The sequence below is a fragment of the Drosophila tropicalis genome, unplaced genomic scaffold, assembly GCF_018151085.1.
Source record: "Drosophila tropicalis isolate 14030-0801.00 unplaced genomic scaffold, ASM1815108v1 contig_859, whole genome shotgun sequence".
Taxonomy (NCBI): Eukaryota; Metazoa; Arthropoda; class Insecta; order Diptera; family Drosophilidae; genus Drosophila; species Drosophila tropicalis.
In genome coordinates this window covers 8,765,624-8,784,125 of record NW_027173353.1, presented here as the reverse complement: position 1 = coordinate 8,784,125, position 18,502 = coordinate 8,765,624, and the positions used below count along the sequence as shown (strand labels likewise).

The 18,502-nt window shown below is 38.9% G+C and overlaps 2 protein-coding genes across 5 annotated transcripts in view; one reads left to right on the top strand and one right to left on the bottom strand.

Moving 5' to 3' along the window:
* The window catches only part of Glut4EF (Glucose transporter 4 enhancer factor), a 148,249-nt gene extending 129,747 nt beyond the window's left edge, over window positions 1-18,502 (top strand). For 3 of the 4 annotated variants that reach the window (XM_068298006.1, XM_068298005.1, XM_068298007.1), the window contains 3 exons: window positions 8,849-8,940; window positions 13,808-14,014; window positions 14,081-18,502. In XM_068298006.1, coding sequence (XP_068154107.1) covers window positions 8,849-8,940; window positions 13,808-14,014; window positions 14,081-14,975 — 1,194 coding nt within the window. In that variant the 3' untranslated portion in view covers window positions 14,976-18,502. Of the gene's footprint in view, window positions 1-8,848; window positions 8,941-13,219; window positions 13,582-13,639; window positions 13,724-13,807; window positions 14,015-14,080 lie in introns of those variants that run through there. The other variant, XM_068298008.1, reaches the window with a different exon arrangement.
* Art4 (arginine methyltransferase 4) lies at window positions 10,789-13,521 on the bottom strand. The gene is given in 6 exon segments (XM_068298010.1): window positions 10,789-11,373; window positions 11,445-11,855; window positions 11,918-12,455; window positions 12,457-12,477; window positions 12,539-12,873; window positions 12,941-13,521. Coding segments are annotated over 6 exon segments (1,602 nt in total). The 5' UTR covers window positions 13,149-13,521; the 3' UTR covers window positions 10,789-11,284.

Here is an 18,502-nt window from a genome sequence, read left to right as displayed (position 1 = left end):
AGGAAACCAAATAGAGAAGGGGGAGTAAGATGAGATCCTGGCATTGTTCTTACCCTTTTTTTTTTCTTTTTCTCACTTGAACTCTGAAAAGAAAGTTGGGAAGGCAATCCCTGAGCTTCTCCTCCTCCGCCAACACTTGGCGCCTTGTTAGTTTGAGGTTATTGTTGGAGTCAATATGTGAAGAGCATAAAAACAACAACAGACAAAAAAGGGGGAGCCAGAAAATACGTCAGTACTTTTACTTAGGGGAGGAATAAACGAAAAGAAAATTCTAATTAAAAATCTTCCGGCATTTGGCACTTTTATCTAAACAGGAAGAGGAAAGAAGCCGCATATTTGGTGGCAGTTTTTGTCCCCGAGACGTACAATGCTGAAAGGAAGCCAAACGGAGCAGGCACTGCTGGAAAAAAAATACCAAGAGAATGCGACACTTTCGCTCGAGTCCTTGATGCTGTTCTCCTGCTTGCCGCAAGTATAATGAAAAATCCAACAAATTGGGTCAAATGCAGAAGCACTCAGCCAGCAAGAAAATTAAAAGGACAAAAAACAAAAAACAGAGAAATGAAAAACTTTAAGCATGGCCCGTTATCATTTGCAATTAAACACGCTGACACTTGGCCACATCCAAAACGGAAAAGTTAGATAATTGTGCCAGCAAAAAGTTTAACTCTAAAACAGAAAATTTGTTCAACCATCTGTAAGTGAAGGAGAGGATGTGACGCAGCTGTTTTCTATAAGGATTATGCTCGCCAAACTGCAACAAATTGAATATTTAAGTCCCAGACAAAATCTAGAAAACAAAAAAGGGTTTGCTCCCCTCATCACTTGGAAATGGAAACCAAATTATCTATAATGCAAAACGAGAAAATGTATTTCCTGCTTGGTTTTTCCTTCAAATTTCTTTTTACACAATATTTTGGCTTAGTCGTTTTTTCTTTGCTTCTCGTGCGTGCGCAATTTCAAAGTGCAATGAAAATGAAATTGAAATTTTTTTCAGTTTCAGCCTTTCAATATGTAAATGTATCCATATGTAGGGGGGTCTCTTTGGGTGTGTGTGTGTGTGTGAAAAGTTCTCCATATTGTTTTAGATACTGTTGTGCCCTTTCGGTTTGTGCAACATGCCGTCTGTTGCAACTCTTTGCCAATTGCACTTTTTATGGCTTGCACACACTTTTTGCTGTGTAAATCAAAACTTTCATATATAAAAAAGCAATACCTTTTGGCCGTATCAAATAAAAAGGGGAGGAACTTGTACATATTTTTTGAAATTGCAAACATGTAGGAAAATGTTGTATTACTTGTGCGTGTCTTTTGCTTGCTTACTTTAAGTCAACTCTTTCTGTCGGCTTTCTTCTTTTGAGTGAGTATTTGCCTAAGTCGGCATTAACCCATTTCCGAAGAGGCATTCACAAACATGTCATCTTCCTTTTTGAGGATTAAATGAGGGAAAACTCCATAATATTGCACATGTCTGGCGTATTGCAACATTTTGTAGCTTTAAAAGGTTCTAATTTTGTCGGCCATAATCAGCTTAACAATTGACCCAACTCCCCCGTCTTGTCAAATAGAATTTTTAAAGACATTCGTTCGAGTGAAGAGGTATACACACATACAAACATAAATACATATATTTTAATACCTAAAACAGGCTTTCATGAAATGAACCAACAGTTTGTTTCTTTTTCTTTTTTGGCTATGTGATAGACATGTCACGTTTTTGGTCTTGCTTCTCAATTTTCGTTCACAAAATATTATTATTTTTTATATTTCGTGTTTTTTACCTCTGTGGTAGCTACATTTTTTGTATAGTCCTTAGTTTGTGTCTGTGTGTGTGTGTGTGTGTTTTTTTTTAAATTATTATGCGACCATTTTTCCGGTAGCTTGTCACAGGCACATGTCCCTTATCTCATTTCCCCCGATCCTGACTATGTCCCTGTTTCTCTTCCCATACCTTTAGCAATAGCAAAAAAAAAAGGCATGGATCTTTCTCTCTCTCTCTCTGTTCGTGTATTTGTTGATGCGTTTGCCTTCGAGCTCTAAATTGAAATGTGCCTCAGGAGACCTTAGGAGAGAAAATGTAACTTGAAATATTCTCTGGCACAGACCTTAAAGGCAATTTAGAATGGCTCTGGCGATGGCAAATAGCAAATGGAGTTGGGGATTATTAAGAAGCTATTTTGTCCAAATAAAAAACGACGAAGAGCCCTTCAAATGAAAGTCAAGCGTATGTTTCCCACAGCTTCAGCATAAATCTCTTATATATGTATGTTTGGTAGTTGCCTACGCTTGACCTGGTTTACTTCTGCCTCCACAGCCAGCCCCTCTGCCCATTCTATCCACTGTTCTGGCAGGCAGCATAACTTTGGCAAGTACAGTTACTGCAATATGTATACTCGCAGGCCTTGATGAAAATTTTCGCATGTATATGTATGGGGAAAAAGGGAAGCTTTGCAATTGCAGTTTACAAGGTCGTTGGGGCTCAAAGTGTATCTCTCGCTTTATCAACAGTTTCAGGCTGTTGTTGTGACCCAGTTACTGGAATGCTTGTCTTACTACGGAACTTGCATTCTGGGTCAAATGCGAGATACGGGGTGGCGAATGCGGGTCAGGCCACAGACAAGTGAAGCCCTAGCTCAGGCAAGTTGTCCCCAGTTGCAGCTTAAATGAAAATAGATGAGCTGACAGCCTGGCTCCCACACACACACACACACACACACACACACATAATGAGAGTGTATACTGTACAGTCATGCATTGCGGTTTCCTTTTTCTGTCCCTAGCCTGCCACTTAAGCAAGTGCAAAGAAATGTTACTCATGTCACACAATTTGACATTTTATTATAAGCCAATTACTTTTGGGGTTAGTCCAGAACGAATAGTTGGATTCCCGTACCCGGCTTATCCTTGCTACGTCAACCGATAGCTTGTTTACTGTTGGGGTTCATTCAAGCTCCATTTGGCAATTACCGCAGCAATAAAAGTCAATGGCAGAGAGGCAAACGGGACTCAAAGGCGGACCAGGCACACAAATTTTATTATCACCCACACAAAATTTACGTGTGTCAAATAATAATTTTGCAGTCCTTTCTTATCTGTCAAAACCCCCCACCCACACCTTTCTCTAAGCAATTTTTGGTTGAAAAGTGTTGAGCTAAAATTTACATTTTACAATTTACGAAAATTTTTATGTCATAATTGGATTTTGTGCGGCAAGTTGAGGCAACATTTTTGTTGTTGTTTGTTACTTAGATGTGACAATGGGCATTGATAAGCACAGAAACTGTTTCAGTGAGAGTTTGGATGGGGATGACAGAGAGAGAGAGAGAGAGAGAGTGAGGGATTGAGATGAGATGACAGACAAGGGAGTTAGGGTTGAACCTGCGGTTGTGGCTAAAGCTTGCCTTTTAAGTAATTCAAGCATTTTCCACTGATAAGCAATTTTATGCGAGAGACACCCGCCACCCCCTTTGCTTTGTGTGATGAGGGATACGGGAGAGGGTAAATGTTGGAGTAAATTGAGCGTGGATGGATATTGTCAACGCTTGCTATCAGACACACACACGCACACACACTCACATGTACATATACGGTATGTACGGTATTAGCAAAGGGCAAAAAGGATGTGAGTTTGTCTGGCAAATGGACATCATGTCCAGCCAGTGACCAGGTATCCTGAGACCGGTTTCTCTTCTTTGTCTTAATTAGGCAATTTTCCCTTAATTTTGTTGTGTTTATTTTTTCTTTTTTTTTTTTTTTAATAAGTTCATGTAAATTAATGGAGTGAACGCTAATTCGTTTGCTGTTGCCTACTTTTAAGGGCTACATTTCCGTTGTGTTTCCATTTCCCTTTTGGGTTTTCGTTTGGCATTATTTCTTCAAACTTTTTGCATAAATTTTCCATATGAGTTTTTGTAAGCCCTTAAGTTGTATGTGTGTATGATGTCTGCCAATTTTTGGCAAGTCAAAGTCGGTTTACCATTGTCATTCCGTGAATGAATACTCAACCACGAATTCACATGGAAACGTTTTGTGTGTGTGTGTGTGTGTGGCAACATCATCATCCACATGCTCAATCACATAAATGTGTATGCTATATATAAGCCACCCTCTTCTCCATCCAACAAAAAAATGGCAATGACAATTTCGCGTGTGTTTGTCACATCAGTTATGCATATACGAATTTACACACAGACGGACACTCAAATACACATAGATGGGATATATATTTATGACAGTTTGTCACTGTCTATCCCTGTCTCTGTGAGTGTGTGTGTGTTTATTTATGCGCCATCAAATTAAGTTTTAAGCAAAACAACATTGAGGTAATCACATTTACACATTTCTCTCTTGCTAAAAATCAAATTCATATCAAATAGAACTTTTCCTTTTCTCCACCTCATTTCATTGTGTCCTGCTTTCTGTTCCTCTCAATCTCTATTTCTCTTTTCCCCCTTTTTTTTTTTTTTACTTAACTGATGTGACCCAATTTTCATTTGCTTTTACCACTGTCATTGCTGTCTGTTGGCAACCATGATAAGAACTTACCAAAAAAAAAAGAAAATGAGGAAAATAAATACATGCAGAGTAAGAGGGGATTGGGCAACCCACATGCAAATCGAAACATGGCAACAACTTTTCCATCATCAACTGCTCAAAATTGGATTCCAAGATAAAATAAAGTCGAGAGAGAGACAGCGGTAGGGGAAGGCGACGCAATCAATTGCAAGTTTTCCTCAAACTTTTTTCCTGTTCAGTGAAAATTGCCATGACGCACTTAAGCAGCTTTAATGGGGCAAAAGGAAAAAAAGTATAAGTATATTCTTTCCTCAGCCTCCCCTAGCTGGCCGACTGAGGTAAACAGCAGATGGAAAGGAAGATGACGATGATGTTGAGGTACTCTGCGATTCGTTGCCTACTTTTGTGCTGGCCTGACTTTAATGGCACGCAAGTGTTGAAGTAAAGTATAAACGATGGCCATGTGGGTGCCATTTGAATTTGCCAAAAATTAAGTCCTATTAGAGACGTTTGCATATGGCCGTAAGTGCCAGGTAAACCTTTTTGGTTTATTATTAAGCCAAAATCAAGCCACAGTCACAGGCAAGAGTCATGCTCATGTTGAAATTGTGCTATTTTTGGACAAAGTCAATAATTTATGCTTCCGCTCTATTTTGCAGCCACAAAGGGGAAAAAAGTGGAAAGAGTGGGAAAGCTCACCCAGCAGGAGCAGGAGAACCAACATAATAAAGTTCCATTGACCCAATTTATAAGTTAACAGAAAGCATAATAAACATACTTCCAGGCGTACTCTCTCTCTGTCCGAAACTCTCTCGCTCTCTTCTCTACTCTCTCTGTCACTGTTAAGGCATAGCCGCTCTTTTTGGCCCAATTTAGTTGTTCGCAAGTTAACAGTTAACTCTCTTTCGATGACGTTTTCATGTGGCAGGGACAGGGACAGGGACACATACATACATGAATATGTATGTACATAAGAACTCTGTATACTATATATACAATTGACCCAATTTCGCGTCTGTCCTTCCACAGCTGTTCTGGTTTCGTTTTCAATTTCGGTTTATATTTTTGGCTTGATACGTATTTTTTTTTTTTGAGGGTTTGGGGTTGTTTATGCTTGCCGCCCGCCGCAAGACGCAAAAACCCGGAAAAGCAGAGAGAGAGAGAGAAACTTTTTATTTATACAACTCACGTAGCTTGTCCGTGTTTCCCCAGTATATTTGTGTGGGTGTATGTACATATATGCCTGTGTGTGTGTGTGTGTCAAGTAAATTTTCATTGAATGGAAAAGCAATAGGAAATTGTATGGCCAACGTAGACAACTGATATCGTACCAATAAAGTAAAATGCTTTTTTGGGGTCCAGAAAACGAGGAAGACGAAGAAGAAGAACTGTACAAGGAAATGGCACTTCATGTTATTTGATACTCACTGCGTGTATATCTTAATCAATTAGTCTCAAAATGCAGCCTGTTCAATATGTGTACATATGAATCGAATAACTGAAATTCAACCAAGCTCAGAGACAGCTTCATTAAAGTCTGGGGATAATCCAACCGAGCTCAGCATTATGCCTGGATCTAGAGCAAGTCAAAATGCTGGCACTCAGCTAAAATTGACAACTGCAAAAAGGAAAAACAAGAAAAAAGGTCAGAGCAAAAGGCAAATCACGCTTTCTATCTCTCTCTCTCTCTCTCTTGGTGTTTCTCTCTGGCTCCCTTTTTGCGTTTCATTCTTTTGCAGTAAAAGTACCTTAAAGAAGATTCATGTTATGCCCGACCGCCCATTCACATTCACGTTCCTGCTGTGCGGAGCCAAATCAGTATATGGTGCGGTAGGAAAATGGAGACCAGGGTTGAATTATTATTCCTCCTACTACCCATTGGAGGGATGACATGGACGGGGGCAATGGGTAGTAGACACTGCCAGCTGGAGTTTTTGTGCCGGCAAATGGCAAAAATGGTTTTTGTTTCATTAGTAGACAAACGTCGTTTACTGCTCCGCCTCCGCCCTGTTTACCCATCCCACTGAAAGCCTTATTAGAGTCAGATAATTAACAGTCAAACAGAAAAGCAACGGAGGCAAAGTTTATATACACAAATATAGATACATATATAAAGCTTAAGCTGATTTAATTTACTTTTCGATTTGAGTTACCTGCCGTCGAAAATTAACGAAATTGATAGTCCCCACTCTCTGGTACAGCATAGCATCAGCATCATCGGCTTATTAATTGAATTTCATTTGCAAATTGCGTATACGCAGCTTGCGCCAGATGAAGAAATCAAATTGTTGGCTTAGTCTCTCGAAAGCAAAATGGGGACATTAATAAACCAATTTGAGGACACGCAAGCACACACACACACACACACGTATATATACATATACATTAGCACTGCATATTAATATGCGGGTCACAAATTTCAAAAACTGCAAATAGCTAAGTCAACAACAACAAAAGCAAACAGCAAACAAATGCTTAACTGACACACACATCTGGCCCAAATGGCAACAATTCTTGCCTATATATGTCTGTGCGACTGTGTGTGTGTTTATATATCTATGTATATGTATTTATGGCTCAGGATATGCCCCATATCCTGCCTCAGTTCGCTGGCCGCAAACGAATTATGGTCTCCCACTAATTGCACAAAGTTAAAACGAAAACTGTGTATAGTAGAGTCCGGGAATGCTACACTCCCGCCCATGGCCATGGAGGGGCAGTTAATGCTTTGCCACACCCACACACCCACACACGCACACACACATTCGCATATATACACTCTATTTTCCGTGTGCGGCAACCACGTGCGTTAACAATTTACGCCGCTTAAGTAGCGCAAGTTATTTATGTTTATGATTATGTTGCGGTACACAGCAGCTTTCCCGTTTTCCGTCAGACACACAACTTGAATTTTTCAAGCTCTTTAGGTTGGGAAATTTATATACTTGATGCCATCATTTGGAAAATGTGAAAATTTATGTATTCAAAAGGTTAAAACTTTGGATTATCGCTCTTCTTCAATATTATCAAAACGGTTCAAATAATTCAACCCTCTCAAGTAGTTGGAAATAATTCACAGAACTATGAATTCCAAGTGGAGAGCTTACTCAAAACTAACCCCCAAAAGTAGGCAAAAGAACCAACTTTGTTTATTCTACTTAAAAGCATGAGAAAATTGAGAATTCAAAGTGGTTAATTGTATGAAGATACTTAGCAGTTTTATACTGAATAGTTTTTTTAGTCCAACTCAAGTATGTATAGAATTCGAATTCAATACATAACTAAATGGTCTCTCTTACTGTAAAGTGCTGCATTTCGAGTACTTATCGTAATTATGACATAAACGCTTATGCCTCAACAAAGAAAGTGACCCTGCCCTAGCCCTCTCTTTCTCTTTCGCTCTCTCTCTGGTGTGGGTGTGGGAAAAGTTGTAAACAAATCGTTAATCATTTAGGCCGCCGCAAGGCCAAAAACGAATACCGAAAATTGAATTTTCAGTTTGTGCACCGCACAAGGCACAAGGACACAAACGGGCATCGCGTTTGTTTGCAGAGTGTGTACCCCGAAAACTGTGGCACATTATGTGGAAGGGGGCATGCTGCCTCAAAACTGGGTCAACAGCTTTGCTCTGCCAATCTAACCTTCAACATAAAGCGCAGCAGCATAAATGCAGGCGCCCGCCGCATAAAACTTGCAAAAAACAACAACAACCAAAAAAAAAACGAAAGAAAAGCATGTCAAGGCAAGAGCACCAAGTGCTGTCGGGAGAGAGTATTGGCTGGGGGTATAGACCACAAGGTGACCCAGTAAATAGCCGAGAGCCAATGCAATTTGGGACACAACGATTCGGCTTCTTTACAAGGACGTACCAACGAAGCCGGAGCTGTTATCAGTGCAGCCGGGATGGCATGGCATGGACGGCTCGGCTCGTGCGCGCGCGCCACAATGCACAGCCAGTTGCATTGCCATTGTCCGTGGCACCAACACAGTCGCATTTTGCACCGGGCCGGCACCGGTTGATAGACGCGAGTGCTCCTGTCCAAATACTCCTTCGAGCAACATGCACACAATGGCGCTAAATTACTATGTGGAACGCAACGACTATGATGAGAGGAGCTATGGCGCCGCCAGTGATAGTGAAGCCAGTCCGGAACGGCACTCACAATCCTTGACGCCGACTCCCATCTCCATGTGTTCCTTGCTGCAAGCGAATCCCTGCCAAAGACAAGTACGCCACAGCAAAGTCCCATCCAACTCTCTTTTTGGTCGCCCTGTCACATAATTGAAACTCGGTTATTAATATATTTTTCCTTCTCTTTCAATCTCATTGCAGTCAAAGAAATTCCGTTGTACCTGGAAAGGTTGCCATTTTGTGGAGCACACACAAGCAAAAATCGAAGTTCACGTTAGGAACAAACATTTGGGGTAAGTCGAGAAAACAATTCCTTACACAAAATACACCAAGTGAAGCCCACAAATCGTCGCTGGCAATCATCAGCATTCAACCAGAACCTTGACTTAGCCTGGCCCAGCAACAACAACAAGACAATATGAAATTTATATCACGTCACTAGCTTACAGTGGGGTAAAATACATTTGCTTTAGACAAAAGCAACTTAGTGTCGTTTGCATATCTTCGATAGTTCTCTTGTTTATCAGTTCAAAATTTTTGAGTTTGATTAGGATAAAATTAGTTTAGTTGTCGCCTACGCCACATCTCGTTATCAGAATAGATGTCAACCTTGATTTCATATCAGCATAATAGGCATAAAGCATCCTCCAGCCCCTCCCTCAGTTGATTTTCCAGAGTTTCCTTGAAACACAATGAGCGAATTATATGAGCCCAGCCGCTGTTGCACTTCATTCGCACTGTGTCAAAGCAATTGAGCTTTGACTGAAATCTAGAACACTTGTACATAAGTAGTAACCAGGTCACAAACACACGCCAACCGACCAACCGACCGAGAGAGAGAGAAGCGCAGATTACTTGACGCACCTGCATGTGTTTAAGTGTGGGCAAAGTAGGAGGCGTGGCACATTCTGTTGCACTTTTGAGGCCAAGGTCTTAAACGCCCACCCGCACTCGATCCACTTGTGAATCTTGTTTCCTATGTAAATCGAGTGCAGCGCCAAGCGACAAAATGAAAGGCATTTGTTTTTAGTTTTTGCTCTTGGTATTACTTTTTTTTTTTTTTTTCGCTTTCGCAATTTGTTGTTCTCTTTTCTCGTATATATATATATATATATATATAGTTGTGTGTATATATGTAAAGTAATGTACGTATATAGTATGTGTTGGTGGTGTGGTTGTTATTGTTGTTCTTCCTGGCAAACAAACAGCTCGACTACTACACTAAATAGAAGTACAGTACACATATATTAGATGCGCAGGAATCTATATATTGTATATATAGGTATAAAGGTTTATGCTGTATATATCTCTATATATATATATATGTGTATATGTCTGTGTTTGTGTTTTTGTGGCAGGCTAGCATCTATGGTTTAAGGATCTAAACTTAATGGAAATATAGGAGAATTGGTTTATAATATATATACCTATAAAATATATGTATATGTATGTTTTTCTTTTTGTTTGTTTGCATTATAATCTCTCGGATTGAATAATTTATAAATAATTATAGCTTAATAACTAAATTCTATGAGCAATTTGTTTAATTTCATATATTAAAAAAAAGCTAAAAAATGCATTTTTGCAGATCTGTCGACACAGCAATGCGACTCTATATCTTTCCATTCAAAATATATATACTTTTTAGTTAATGCGAGTCCGAATTCCAAATCATATGATCTAGGGGAAACAACAAGATTCCAGCCAAAAATTATTCTAGAAAAAACAAAAGCTAATTTCTTTTCTTTTTAAATTTGGGATAAATTTTGAGTAGAATGAATTTTTGTGTTCGGTTAAAGCTCAAATGCCTTTCAAATCGGCACAAAGATATAAAATCAAAATTTGAATGGCGTTTTCTTGTTGTAGCTCTACTTGGTAGTAAAATAAATTGAAACTAGTTCTGGAGGTACACACAATCATAATTATAGCATTAATATTAAATATAATAATCATAATCGTAATAATATAGAAGTAACAACATACATATACATAATTATTTGTTGGCTTGCTACTTCTATTCCTATCTGGATGATCATTTCGTATTATTTCGTTTTCGGTTTTGTTTGTTTGTTTGTTTTTTTTTTTTTTTTTTTGTTCAAAGCTGCAATTGGCATTAACTAAGGGACTTCCTGAAGCTGCAGTTCTTTTTCTTTCTTAGGGACCTTGATTAGATATTCTTTATTACATTTTACATATATGTTTTAAAATACTAATGCTAGTAGCTAAAATTAGATTATGCTTAGAATTTATGCTGCGCTTTTATGTACTCGTGTGTTGTGTTTTGTGTATTTGTGTGTGTATGGTTTTCCTACTACAACTACAATATTAGTCTGCTGGTTTCTTGATTGTTTTTTTTTTTTTTTTTTTTTGTTGCTGTATTAAATTATTGTTTAACGAAATCGTTTAAAGTACAATTTCGACGGCTAAGTTTGAGGTTGACGTTGAGAGGGATATTTAAACTTAAACAAATAATATACAATCGTTGAATAAATAAATATAAAAAAATCTAAACTATAAAACATTTTTAGGGACAAAATGATAATAATAAAAAAAGGAGAAAGTAAAACCAATTAATCGCTCGATGCAGGCAAATTTCCATTAAGCTTATGCTTTACCACCATTTCCAATGTGTAGTCTTTAGTGTGGATGGATGAGTCCGTGGGTGATATCCATGCCTCCATCGCCAATGCCATTAACGCTGAGACCGCCATTGAGCATGCCAGTAGCTAGAGAGGAGTTATGAATAAACCCGGTGATTCGATCAGATAGTTGAGCAAGATTCAATCCCATGACTTACTATTACGCGTGCCCTGCGTATCCATTTGAGTCCAGTACTGCTCCGACGGGCTCTGCGTACTGGTTCCCGGCGGCGCCTGCACCGGAGCCCCCGTGTACCGAAAATACGGATTCTTCAAGTCCAATGTGTTGCTGGAGGATATTAAAGTGCCCTCAATGTGCAAATCAATTGTCACATCGTACGATTGACGACGATTGGCCTCCAAGAGCACACGGCCAGTCAAAGTCTGTCCCTGCTTGATGAAAATTGGCATCGGCAGTAGACAACGCACTTGATACCAGTGTGTCAGTGGTGCAGTGGGTGAAGTGGATAACCACACGTTTTGGCTAGAGCCACTGAACTCTACATCGAACCAAAAGGCTAACCCATGACAGATGCCTGTTTGCAAGATATGGAACTGCAGAGGGATATCTAAAAACGGATTAAAACTTAGTATTCCTTAGTCATTTCATTTGATCATATCGAGCACTCACCAATCTTATGCAAATCATCTTCCTTGTCATTAAGGAAATCACAAACATGTCTCACTGACTTTGCCATACATATGCGTATATCAAAGGTGTCCACTATGGGCTGACGGAAATACTCCTTCATGCCTTCCTTGTGCAACGTGGTCAGATCCACACCATGGAAGGCCGATTGATACCAGAAGTTAGCCTTATTGTACTGCTCAGAGTAGAGCGACTCATCCGAGAATGGCGCAATGTGTAAATCCCCATGTGTTGGATACATCTTGCCCTGTGGCTTGAGCCACTTTCGAGCATGTAAATACGTCTCCAACATACGCTCATTGTACAGCATATAGCCCATAGGCTCTGATATGATAACATCCACTTTTTCTGGTAACTCAATCTCTTCTATCTTGCCGGGTATCACAGAGATCTTGTGCTGCACATTGTTCGACTCAACCAGCTGCTGAGCATATTGAGCCATATTGGAAGCTTCGATAGCGTATACTTTGGCTGCTCCTGCCTGCACGGCAAAAAAGGACAGTATGCCCGAACCAGCCCCCCACATCCAGAATTATTTTGTCCTGTTCAAAAAAAGAAAAGGTGAAATCCAACACACTCAAATAATTAAGTCAGTGAATTAACCTGGAAATCGATAGCGTTCCCCAAAATAGCTCTCTGATAGGTGCTCGTTCTCACATAGTCCTGCATCATGTTCTGCTGCTGACTGAGGTAGCCATAGAACTGGAAATACTGCGAGGCAGATGATTCCTCAGTACGTTGGGAGAACACGGACTTCGGCCTAAGATGCTTCACATTCTCGACCACCTTGCGGAACAGCTGCTGATCTTGTTCGCTAGCAAATCTCAAAACTAGATTATCCGACTCCAAGGAGACGGCATAGCTTCGTTTGCCCATTTGGGCTGCATCCGTATCCGCCGCTATCATGTACTCCTTGAGCACATGACTATGATCGTTGTCTGCAAAACAAAGTCAGAAATAAATTAATAAAAAAAATTAATAAGTAAAATCTCCTTGGCAACCCACCTAAGACAATTCTTAGGACAACTCCCTGAGAATCGTAGCTACAGAGCAGGGTGCAGCTGCCCTTATATTTGTTGGTGAATTCCAGCCTTTGTTCGTCCGCTATTTGGCTGATTACGACTCCGCTAAATTGGCAGTTGCTCAGTGGGCAGAGGGCGGCGGCAGTGGCGGACAATTTATGCGGCTCATCGTTGACTCGTGAAGAGGACATGTTTTATGTTGTTTAAGGATGCGGAAGTTCTCAAAAAATCACAATGCTTTTTGTTAATTGACAATGTAGGCCGTTCAATACACACAGACACACACACACACACACACACACAAACACAGCCAGAGACAGACGCGCAAATTTTTCTTCTTTTTTGCTGGCGGCGACTAAAATTTTCCACGACTTGCTTTGTTTGAACTGGAGTGAAAGAGCGTTGCGCAAGAAGTAAACGGGGGAAAGGTGACTTGTGGAAACGCGCGTTTCTTATATTCAAAATCAATAAATTTAAATTTAAATGATTTTGATATTGATTTGGCGAACGTGCGTGGGTGTCGTTTTTTGCAAATGTGCGATAGAGATGGGCAAAATATAAATGGCCATATCGACGCATCGCCCATCACTAGCAATCGCCAATGAGTACAACTCTATCGATAAGGTATCGATAGCTGCCATTCGGAAGTAATTAATCGATACTTACCAAAGGTTATTTTCAGTCTGTTTGGCGCCATTCTCGGATTGAAATTCAGAAATTATTTTTTTGAGCTTTTCTTAAGACTTTTCCAACTTCAATTTAATTGGTCTGTGGCTTATTTTGTTTTTACTTTTGTTATTAATGTGAGTGGTTTTTTATTTGAAATTAATTGGAGACCTTTTTCTTATAGCAAAAAGGCCAGACGATCGGGAGACTGTGACTCCTGCAGTGAAAATGAGCACGAGGAGGAATTCTATTACACAGAAGACGATGACGACGATGAGTTGGTGAAAACTACGCCTAGTCTAGCCCCAGAACCCACTCTCAGCCACAGGGATATGGCGCGTCCGCCAACCGAAGACCCAGAATACCAAAATCAAATCGTTGGCAACTTCAAGTAAGTAAACTGAGCAATACAATTGCCTTGCATTTCAGTATGTCATAATTCTCGTATCTGTTACAGACAAGGGCGTGCTTTGCACCTATCACATCAACAGCAACAACTGCCGTTACATCACAACAACATCAACACTAACAGCAGCCGGGGCGCACCTCACATCATTAGCTCCCATCAGCAACATCAGTTGCAAAATAACAATACCAGCTGTATTCCGACATCGCCGCTGGCCCACCGCACCCATCAATGGTCATCGTCCGGCTCGGCCATCACTGTGACAGCGTCATCCACGCTCAACAAGCATCCACGCCAGTCGTCGTCTCGTCCGTCCCACTCGGTAGCGCCATATCCACCACAGACGTACGTCCAGCATCACAATCATCACAATTACGCCGGCAGCGGGGGTAGCGGTAGCGGTAGTAGCAGTATCAGTGGCAGCAACAGCAGCAGCCCGATAATCCACAGCAATAGCAGTGCCAACAATATGCTTCAGCAGCTGTCGCAACAGAATGTCACGGTAACGGCACATCACAGCCAGCAGCAACACAGCAACAATCACCACCACCAACAGCAGCAGCAGCAGCAGCAACAACAACAACAACAACAACAACACCTGTCTAGTGTCACTATCACGGCCAACTATCAACCAACGCAGCAGCAGCAGCCGCACCACAATCAACATCAGCACCAACATCAACATCATGTGCGTGGCCAGCAACAGACAACAACTGCCAGCAACCTGGTTGCCAATACCAATACCAACAGCAATGCCAACGCCAGCAACATATCGCTGCAACATGTGGCCGTTCAACAGGCGGTAGCCAAGCATACGCCCAACTCACCGAATCGCCGTACCCGCGGCGAAAACAAAAAGTGCCGCAAAGTGTACGGCATGGAGCGGCGCGATCAATGGTGCACCCAATGCCGATGGAAGAAGGCTTGCAGCCGCTTCGGCGACTGAAAGCGACAGAAATCGTCGACAGAGGCCACCACCAATCAGTCGGCGTCATCGTGTCTGTCTAAGGCAGCAGCAGGAGCGGCGGCAACAACAACAACAGCAACAACATCGACAGTAACACCAACAGCAGCAGCAGCAGCAGCAACAACAGCCGCATCATCATCAGGTGGATCGGGAGCTAAATTGACTACAACTGTGGTGAGATTAGCTGCCGAGGTTGCCGCCGGTAAGCAATTGCCCGCCTCTTTGACTATAAAGACAAATCGCGCATATGCATTGAGCAATGCGATAAGCAATCGCCCAGTGCGTATACGCAGTGTGGCCACCTCGGTAATCGTGGCACCACAGGTATCGACTCCGACACTGACAACCACACCGACGCCCGCCACCACGCCCCCCATAAGCAACACTGCGGACAATGAGGAGCAAGTTGTGGCTGCTGCCAATGGACTGTTGGCTTGGAGTCGAGCAGCTGCCAATCAACAGCAGCAACAACAACAGCAGCAGCAGCAGCAACAACAGCAACAAAATCATAGCCAAAGTCAGGCAGTGCTCATGCAGGGCTAAATGCAGATTCCCACCACACAAAATAATATATATATATGTATATAATTATACAAACATATATATGTATGTATATATACAGACACAAAGTTCGATTGTTGTTCTTGTTGGCCGCGACAAAACAAAAACAAAAACAAAAAAACAAATGCAAACGCAAATGCAAATGAAAAATGGTCTCTTCTTATTTACTCTGCATTAACTATGCACCTTAAACAAAAGTAAAAACTAAAAATGGTAAAAAAAAAAACAGCAAAAATATTAAGGTTAAAAAAAAAACGTAACGGTATCTCTTTGTTGTTGCGCCGGTGTTGCCAACTGCCGTGCAAATGTTGCAGGAAACATTTGCGCTGGGCAACATTTGCAATCTACAATAATAATTAATAAATAATAATAATAATAATAATTACAGATCTATGATTATATACATACATATTTATTTTAAAAAAATGACTTTGTTAATTCTTATGTTAAAAACAAAAAACAAAACAAAAAAAACAAACGAAATTGTTGTTACCAACAATTTGTTTGGCCGGGCAATTCTTTTTATATAAAAACCAAACCGAAAAAAAGCAAAACTGCAAAAAATCACAAAAAAAAAAACAACAAGAAAACAAAAACAAACAAACACATATATATATAAAATAATATATATATATATATATATATATATACATATATATAAAGCAAATATACATTTGATTTTTTTTTAGTTTTAAGAAAATCTAGTAAATTTTTTCATAGTATTAAGTGCAATTTTTGTTTAACTTCTTGCTCTAAAAAAGAAAACCAACAAACAAACAAATCAAATCAAAAATGATAACGAAAAAAAAAAAAAACTGAACAGAAACAAATCTAAAGATATCTAAATGAAATATTCAATTGCGTTACATCTCTACATATTATAGACAAAAAGCGAAAAACAATAAAACATAATAATGTAACAAAAACAACAACAGAAAAAAACGTAAAAAAAAAATAGTTAATTACTTGCAAAAATACCGTTCAAAATCAATTTGTATGTGTGTGTTAAATAAAACAGAATAAACAGAAATAACGACGAAAAGATATGAAATAAAAAAAAAACGCTAAGAGTTAAGTATTAATCTATTTCATATGCATACAAAATGGCAATAGTTGAACAACACAAAACTAAATGAGAAAATATTATAGGTAATTAAGCGCCACATACAACCACAACCACACCCCACACCCACCCACTCCACCACCTAAAGACACATGCATCTATAGAACAATTCTCCCGCAGTCCACTCCCCCCTAATAATGATAATTCACATTAACCACCCAAAACCACAAAATATGTAAAATATAGAAACTTAAATGTAGTAAATGAAAATGATAATGGCAAGGGGATAACAATCCACAGTAAAACGAAATGCAAACAGTAAAATGACAAACAAAACAAAAGGAAACAAAATTTGAAATTCAAAATTAAACATCTAATAAACTGAAAACTAATATTTTTTTTGGAGCCAAGAGTTGAACATTTTTATGTGAAAAACAAACAATTTTTTATTATTATCGTTTATTGAAATATGTTCAAATTTATTTCAACTAATTTGTTAAGTTATCATCACAAGAAACAAGAAAAACAAAAACCAATTCGTCTATTAATTAATTTGTAAAGAAATCTAACATTTAATGAAACAAACTTTTTGCATTGTGCAACTATTGTGAATTGTTCAAATTACGGTATAGACAATGATGACGTCACAACCAGAAAGCTAAAGGATAACAGATGGATCAACTGATCCATCAAATTGACACACATATATATATATATATATAAAGATGAAAAAAGATATGAAAATACACAAGGAATTCTTAACCAAATTGGAAGTACAAACTAAAACTAAAACAAAACTAGAATATGCATAAACATAAAAAAAAAAAACAAAAAATGATATACCTATATATATATATATATATATATATATAAAAGAGAAACTGAATAATGCATACATAACTATATAAAATCGAAGTAAGGGCAAGAATTTTGGTTCAGAAGGCCAAGTGCAATCGATAGAAAATTGGAAGGGAAAATTGTGAGAAGGAAAGCAAAAAACAAACGCGGCAAGAATCGAAGACAAAGAGATGGACAGAAAGTCAGACAAAATACCCATGGAGCTTAAGCAAATCAGCAGCTTTAAAAAATATTTTGAAAATTACAAAACAAAGAAAGATTGGAAATTGGAAAATGGAAAATGCATAAGTAAACCGATTGATAAGAAACCACAAGGATGAGGATAATCGGAATGAAATCGCATGAAATTGATGATGATAATGATGGAGAAAGTTGAGGATAAAAGCAAATTTCTTTGAAATTGTTTGCCGTGATTTGAATGAAATTCATAATGGTGGCCATTTTTGTATAATGCGAGAGAAGAGTTTTTATTAACATTTTTATCACACAATTTGTATTTCGTTTTTTTTTAATTAAAAAATTAATTAACTATAAGTTTCAAAAGAGAAAAAAACAAAAAATATACATATACAAAAACAAGGAAAAGAAAAGGAAAAGCGTTGGTATGAAGAAAGAATGAGAGACAGAGAAAGAGAGAGAGAGAGAAAGAGGCGGAAGATGAAATGCAATATATTTTGGAGCATTCTTTATTACAATTTATGTTTATTACGTTTATTATTGTTTCTTCTTGTACTACACACACACCCACACACCCACACACACAAACACACATACTCGATGTATTTCGTTGCGTTCTGGAAATTATTTAAATTTTAAGTGATATTTTTAAAAACACGAAGAAGAAAATGAAAGATGACGATGATGATGAGAAAACAACTATCCATTATTGTATAATTATTGCTAATATTTCGTACTATTTTATGTAAAAGCGAGAAGAAACAATGAATTCTTCTATCTATCTATTATCTATTATATTGCAATGAGAGAAATAAAACAAAAAACAAATACATATGCAATATGCAAA